Source organism: Pteropus vampyrus, unplaced genomic scaffold (genome assembly GCF_000151845.1).
Source record: "Pteropus vampyrus isolate Shadow unplaced genomic scaffold, Pvam_2.0 Scaffold206, whole genome shotgun sequence".
In the NCBI taxonomy this organism is placed as follows: Eukaryota; Metazoa; Chordata; class Mammalia; order Chiroptera; family Pteropodidae; genus Pteropus; species Pteropus vampyrus.
The window spans coordinates 1,913,314-1,920,849 of record NW_011888987.1 but is presented as its reverse complement, the minus strand read 5'-3'; the positions used below and the strand labels follow the sequence as shown (position 1 = coordinate 1,920,849).

Sequence of the window (7,536 nt, the reverse complement as noted above, 5' to 3'; positions counted from 1 at the left end):
AAAAGGCATAAGAGAATTATCTTATCTAGTCCTCAAGGGACCCTATGAAGAGTTTCTCTTATTTTCACTTAATGAGACAACCAAGGCATAAAAAGGTTGACCAACTTGCCCAAATTCGCACAGCTGAGCAAGATACAGAATTTGTCTATCTTAGTGATTCTACCACAGTCTCTCATTTTTTCCTTATATTTTTGTTTGAATTTTATTTTTTTTCCATTAAAAGGTATAATGTTTAAATTTAATTCAAGGATTATTTATTGAATTATCTATTATGTGTGCCACATTAGGTATAGCGTGAATTTAAATTAACAAATATTTGTTACTGATTATGACTTTCTTGAAGAGTGCTGTAACTTGATATTCATAGGCTTTAAACATTGGGGGGAGTAAAGTTTCCCACTGCAAAATATTTATCATTGACATAACTTTCTTGGGATATTGATTATTTTAAGTTGGTTATTTTTAAGAAACAAAAGACTCAGAAAGAACCTGTAACCTTCCCCTAAGGGCCTAAAAGAATTTAGATAGAAGACCTGCTCTAGAAACAGAGATATCATTACAGATAACTATAGCTTAATATAAACTAGGTGTGACAGGGAGGAACCTAGCAAGAATCATTTGATCAAAGTCCTCTTTGTGTCCCATTTTTGAAAAGGGTCCACCAAACATTTATTTACCAAACGTTTGCTTTTCCATCTTCTTGTGAATTGCCTTCCTGCCCTTTGAAGTCCCAAACTACTTTTCCCTTGCTCCAAAAAGGCTTATAAGGCTCCATTGCCCAATGTGTCCTCGGATCTCATTGTCTTATGGAAATCTCATGTGTCATATGTGATAAATATGGTCGTTTTCTCAATCTGTCTCATGTTAATTTGTCCAGCCAGAATAACTTAGAAAACTATGAGGAAAAATTAATTTTTCCATTCTGACAATATCTTAGGAGATTAAACAAAAAAGAGGCAAGGAAATATATAAAAAAGGGATAAAACAGAATCTTCCTGAGTATCTACTTTCTATTTTGCTCCTTTGGTTGTAGATTGAGTTGCACTAGGCAGTAATTCATTCTCTAATGGCAGTGCAATCCTCCTCAGAATTGATTGACTTCCATCAAGCAATTTCCAAATAGTACAGTTCCCTACACAAGTTTCCAGGAGAGTTAAGGCACTTTTATAAACACTACTTCTGAAATCTCTAAATTAAAATTAAAAAGCATTTGTTAGTCATAGGTCATTGGGCAAAATGTCATTGTATTTTGGAAGTATGGTCTGAGTAACTGTCATCAGAAACTTCAAAGCTGAGTGTTTTTCAGGTTTAACTAAAAGCATATTTGGTGACACTGACTTTTTAATGGTAAGAAATGGATTTTTTCAATCAATTGGAATCATTTGCAATTTTTTTTGAAGAAATGAAATCTCTGAGATCTTATTAATGATGCATTAATGATAGAAAGAAGATCTATCCATTGTATATTTTCTTCAATTTTGGTAACATTACTATGATTCCTCACTTGTCCTAGAGATTCAAAGAATGTGTTTGTTCTAGCTTTCTACAAATGAGTTCTGCATTTCATTCAATTAAATAAAGAGCAAAAGTTATCTGAATGCATATTTTAAGTACTTTATATCTGCAAATTATACTTGTTCTTGGCTCATCAGATTAAGCTACAATCAGAACAACTTTATAAAAGGAGAGTTGATGTGCTATTTACTTCCAACCACAAATTTATCTTGCCACACAGAAAGATCAGTTCAGGAAGACTGCAAAGAGCCTGGCTTGGGGCCTTGGGTCAGGGCACCCTTGCCTGCCTGGATGCCTCCAGTTCATTCATGCAACTGTAACAGATTTTACCAGATCCAAAATCCTGTTTGACCAAAATAAACAAAAACCTGAAAAACAGATTAAAAGGAATTTCAGCTAGGGGTCAAGGTTACAAAGCCATAATTTATTCCACTAGTAAAGTTCGATATTTTTGTATTATTATTATTATTTTTTATTTTGCATTGTCCACCCTAAAGGTTTCTTCTTTCACAGCATTCCCCTTTTTTTGGTTGTTCTGGGGCTGGACCCGGGAAGAGCAGCTGATAGGGAGGGGATGAGGTGACTGGGATCTGGGGGAGGGGGGGCGGGATCTTGGGCAGTCAGAGACCAGCCAATTTACTCCTTTTCCCAGCCCGGAGATGAGCTCTTCCCAGCCCTGTGTCTTTGGCCTCCTGACCCAGACAGAGTGAGGCACGAGGGAGTAGGCAGCCAGCCAGGTCGCGGCCCCCAGCCTCCGGGCCAAGAGTTTGAGGCCTCCCCAATCCGAATACGGTGAAAAGGAGCAACAGAGGGAGAGGTGTTTCAGGAGTGTAGAAGTGGTGGAAGGGGAGAAGAGAGACAGAGGAGAAAGTCCCCTTTGGAGGAGAACTCGCTGGACTGAACTGGCTGGAAGAGGGGGCGGAGAGCACGGAGTCAGAGGAACAGCCACTGCTGCAGTTGCCGCCACTGCGGTGTCTGGCTGAGCCAGAGGGAGGCGGGGAGGGACACGCTGGGGCGGCCTCCACCATCAGGCCAGTGGGGCGATATGCAACCTCTGCCGGAGCCTCACTAACTTTGCGGAAGAGGAGGAGGAGGAAAGGGCTTTGAGCGAATTGGTGGGGATGCCGAGGTAGGTAGTGGTCTCCTGGGCTGGGAGGAGGAGGGATTTGGTCCCTTCCCTCGAGTTTCTCCCAAATCCAATCCCCTCCCGCCTTCAGTGGCTCGGGCACCCCCGAGATTCTGCTGCTGTCAGCTTGCTGGGTAAACAATTTTCCTCCCTGGTTGGTTTCAAATCAAAACTTCCCAGGGGTGGGGTTTCGGGGAGGGAAATGGAGAGACGGGGAGGGAATGTCCCACAGGGGTGGTGTGCTCTTCTCTAAAACACCTCCTTTTCCCTCTCTCCCCTCCCCCACTACTCCAGAAGCGGTCAGTTCCCTGCACCAACACTTAACGGCCTTTCAGCGTCCGCCCCGCGGGGCGGCCAGCTAGGCGGCAGTCGGTGAAGCAGCCCATGTCCGGCGTGAGTGAATCCTTAACTCCCGGGCCCCAGCGCGGGGCCGAGGCGGGTGATGGCCGCCTGGGCGCACCGGCCCAGGGTGAGTGCGAACTTGCAAGTTGCAAGTTTCTTTGTCATTGCTGAATTTTAAAATTTGTTCACACATTTACTGATGGCGGTGTGTATGTGTGAGTGTTTTTTGGGGGGTGGGGGTGGGGGTGGGGGCGGTGAGGTGTTGGTATGGCAGGGACGTATTCCTACCTCATTGTTATGAACTTTTTGCACAGTTAGCGTTACTCAGTCAAGTTCCCCAGGATTCCTGCCCTAGATCAACAACCGGATAAGAGGGCGGAATCCACTGGTGCCTCCACTCCCCTTTCCTTTGGCTGCGGAGAAACAGGATGACAGGATCGCTTCGTTTTTAAGCATATGTATGGGATAGGCATTAAAACTCAGAATGTGTGGGTTCTGAAACACTTCTACACTAGGTCTCTTTAGTTTTTACGTGTTCTTCGGATCCAGGACTGCCTCTGTACTCTGAACAAGTATGCATTCCCTTCATCTTTCTGTGTCTTGTGGGCTACTCTGTAGCTCTGGTTTCTAATCTAGGTTTCTGTGACCAATTGCTTTGGAATGGCTCATGCATAGGTTTTCAATAACTGTTTTGTTTCGAAATAAACATTCCTTTAAAGAAACACTTTCCAAGTGTTCTTCCAAAGTGTAAACACACACAGACTATGAGAGAAAATACTCTTGTTACTGAGAAACTTCTGTAACAGTCTTATGAACAAGTCAGACTTTCTTCTCTTGAAGGTAACATCAGGTTTCCATTGGTTACTAAGATCAAGGGCCTTACTCTTCTGCTGGGCAGGGTGGTTCTGATTTGAAGAGTTCTGATACTGATATCAACTAAATAATTTCCCAGAGCTCAAAAACCTACTTTATACTTTTGATTTTAAGCATATCTGATGCCTTTTCCCCCCTTTAACAGTACTATAGTGGGATTCTTCACATTCTTTTCATTAAAGGCAGCAAAAATGGGAAAGTTAATGTTTAACGCACAATAGAAAGCAGAAAACATCCATGGCTAAATCAAAGTGTTCTGGCATTCAGGGCTGTTAAATTGAATTATGTCTATCTTTTTTTTTTTTTTTTCCTAAACAGTGAGTCACTTTTTTCTAAACAGAAAATAGAGAAAATCTGAAAATCAGAGAACTAGAATGATAAACATGTTTCCCAGAAGCAAACCGTGTTCCACACATTGTACTGCCAACACAGCCATTTTCCTATCCTTGGGCATGTTCTTCGTAGTCATTGCCTCACTCTTATATGTTGTTAATCACTATTGTTAAACAATGCTTATGTCAAAATCAACATTAAGCACACTAGAAAAACAATTGATTTGGAAATAGTTGATGTCTACAATGTCCTACTGAAAAAACTATGCATTTTTAAAATAAGCTAAAAGATCTTGTGGTGATGCTTAATGCACCTGTGCAGATGTAGTGCTGTAAGGTATATAATCTGACTTTAAGAATGGTCTGAAAGAGAATGTTGGCTTATTACAGCACATACATTACCAATGTGGAAACTCTTAGGTTAGATTTTACCTGAAAACTAACTTAACCTCAGCAACAAAGTTGCACATTTTTTTTTTTTTTTTTTTTTAGTTTGACTGACTCACAGCATCCTTTAGATAGGTATTGATTTAATTGTAAATGGAATATTAAGTTGACTTTTTAAAAAGAAAATCCTCAGGATCTTGTTAAAATATTATGTCTCAAACTAGCAGATTTCATAAGGTGTACTGAAAGAAAAACAATTGTTAGGGCAAGTGATTAGAAAAAAAGCCTCAAGATGTAACCTCCTTGGTTAGGTTGGTTTTATTGATAAACATGTAAGAGGAGCTTTGCAAACAGGACTTATCAACTCTTGAGCCTTTCATCCCCTTTTTTCTTTCCTTGAATTCTTTATCATCTTTTCTGAAGAATAGCTTAATGATTTTCTAGTAGAATGTGGCTACTGAGTTAACTGAAACTTAATTTTAAAATTTATATATTAAAATAAGTGAGAAAAATGGAATGTTTTATGAAAACTAACAGAAAATATTTTTTCATGTAGAAAAAGGATAAGGTTAAGTTTTCCTTGCAAACAAAGTTAAATACATAAACACACAAAGAAATATAGTATAACCTATGTTGTGATGAGCTCTCTATAATGCTAACCAAAGGCATAGAATGTTAAAGTTGAAGGTAATTTTAGGGGGTCTCTTCTGAACTCCCCATCAAGTCTAGAATTCCTTTCTACATTTCTGGTTAGTTAGAAACCTATAGTGTCGTGCATTTTACAGCATTCAGAGTTATGAAGGTTTTCCTTATTGAGAGCATATGTCTCTTTAGAATGTCTATCCTTTTGCTGTAATTCTATAAGCAAAATTCTGTTGCTTTGATAACATTAAAAATCTTTCTTATGGATTTTAAAAATTGTTATAGAGCAAGGACATAAGCTCATATGCTCCAGTCTGTAAGAGGGAACATCAGAAAATAGGGAGCAGTTGGGATTGGGTGTCACTAGAGATCTCATGGGCCAGTTCATTGTTGTCATTTGGGTTAATATCTTCCAATATTTTATGAGACACTGGAAATATAGATTTTTATAGATCATCTCTTATTTTTTAACAGTTGGCAACGAATTACGCATAATTTTTGTCTAGGCCAAACAAATAACACCTGTAGGCTTGGCCTCCAAGCAGCTGATTTGCAATCTCTATAAAAAATAGAAACTAAAAGTGCAATTTAAAACTATTTCCTTATATGTGACTAACTTTTGAAAGATTGAGTTGGTTTGCATATCTGTTCAAAGTACCCTTGAATGTATAGGTGAAGGATTATTGGGGCCAGTAAATGTGGCTGTCAATTTTTTTTTTTTTTTTTTTGGATTAAGCATTTTAAAATTCATTGTGTTATCAGCACTCAAAATGTAGATATTTGCTTTTTTTGCGCTATGGTTAATAAAATCCATATAGTCAAAAGAACCTTTTAATTAAGTGCTCATTCAGAAACCTGAGACTTGTAACTAGAAGGATCTTTAGAAATAATTTAGTTCAGCTGGCTCATTTTTTGGAAAGGATGTCCAGAGAATTTAAGTGACTTGCCCAAGGTCTCATACACAGTCAGAAATCAGTGTGGAAGCACTAATTGTAAAATATATGTCATTGTGATAAATGTGGTTGAAGCAGAGAATCACTACAAATTTCCTGTGGATGGTGAATTAAAGAAAAGAGGCTTTGGATATTGTGAATCACTTGAGCCTGTTCCCTTCCCTGCACCACCCCCGCCACCTCATTGCATTTGCCAAGATTTAGACTGTTGGACTTGGAGTGCCAGAATATACTTTAATGTGATAATGTGTGATTTAATGCACTCTTCTCTCTTGGGAGAGTCCTCTGAGACTATTAGGCGGACTTTTCATAGCAGGATGCAAAATGCCAGTGAAGTTAATTAAAAATAATTTTAAATAGAAGCTAGGGAGAAAATATTCAAGTTGAAATTACATGAGAAGAGCTTTGACTTAGAAGCTTAGCTGAGTTGTCAGGAGTTTATAGAGGCTAATCAGATTTCTTTTATGGGAAGCCTGTTTATTTCAATTTATACAATGTATGCTTGTAATATCCATATCCTTCTACTCTTATCACATTATTTTATTCTTTTGATTAAAGTTGGCATTTCTCAAAGTGTGTCATATATGGATAGCTTCTATTTCTGGTTCTCCATTGGGGAAGATTGCCGCCCTCCAGGAGGCATTTGGCAAAGTCTAGAGGCGTGTTTTGTTGTCATAACAGGGAGTGGGATGGGTGCTCTGGACATCTAATAGGTAGAGGCCAATTATAATAGTAAACATCTTACACTGCATAGGACAGGACAGCCCCTTGCATCAAAGAATGATGTGGCCTAGAATGTCAGTAGTATTGAGATACTATCCTAATCTCTCAAAGCCACAGACACTGTTGGCTCAGAATCTCTTAGTGTAAGACTTAAGAACCTGCATTTTTTTAATACACTACAGGTGCTCTTTATCTCTAGTTGAGAGTTATTGTTTTAGAGGCTTTTATCTGTAGAAAGACAGACTTAATCAGAAAACTGTAGAATCTTGTCTAAATTTCGAAGAGGATTTGGGGACATTTTTAAGCACCTTAGAACTATGAACTAATGTTCATTTTATGTTTAGTTATAGAAGTACAGATTGATTTTTAAAAAGTTTTTTTTAGAAGAAAAGCTTCAAAAAGCTTTTAAAAAGTACCCTTTTCACGTTCCAAACTTTAAATCATATCACTTTATGTATGTATATTTTCATTTAGTGATCTCCAGCATTTTTATCACATACCCCAATTAAAAAATTTGTCTTGAGTATTAATCCTTAAAAAAGTTTCTTTTCAAAATTATATGTACAGAATACAAGTAGATTTTGAACATTAGAAAAAATACTTAAATAAAAATTAAAAAGGATGAGATAAAAATAAGTAAATA

At 38.2% G+C, this 7,536-nt stretch overlaps 1 protein-coding gene across 3 annotated transcripts in view; it reads left to right on the top strand.

Annotated features, from left to right (window-relative positions):
* The first annotated feature begins 2,147 nt into the window (after positions 1-2,147).
* MDFIC (MyoD family inhibitor domain containing) overlaps positions 2,148-7,536 on the top strand; it is an 89,940-nt gene continuing 84,551 nt past the window's right edge. Inside the window, exons 1-2 of one of the 3 annotated variants that reach the window (XM_011372402.2) lie at positions 2,148-2,644; positions 2,936-3,110. In XM_011372402.2, the coding sequence (XP_011370704.1) occupies positions 3,026-3,110 (85 nt within the window). In that variant the 5' untranslated portion in view covers positions 2,148-2,644; positions 2,936-3,025. Of the gene's footprint in view, positions 2,645-2,754; positions 2,776-2,935; positions 3,111-7,536 lie in introns of those variants that run through there. The other 2 variants (XM_011372401.2, XM_023537957.1) reach the window with 2 other exon arrangements.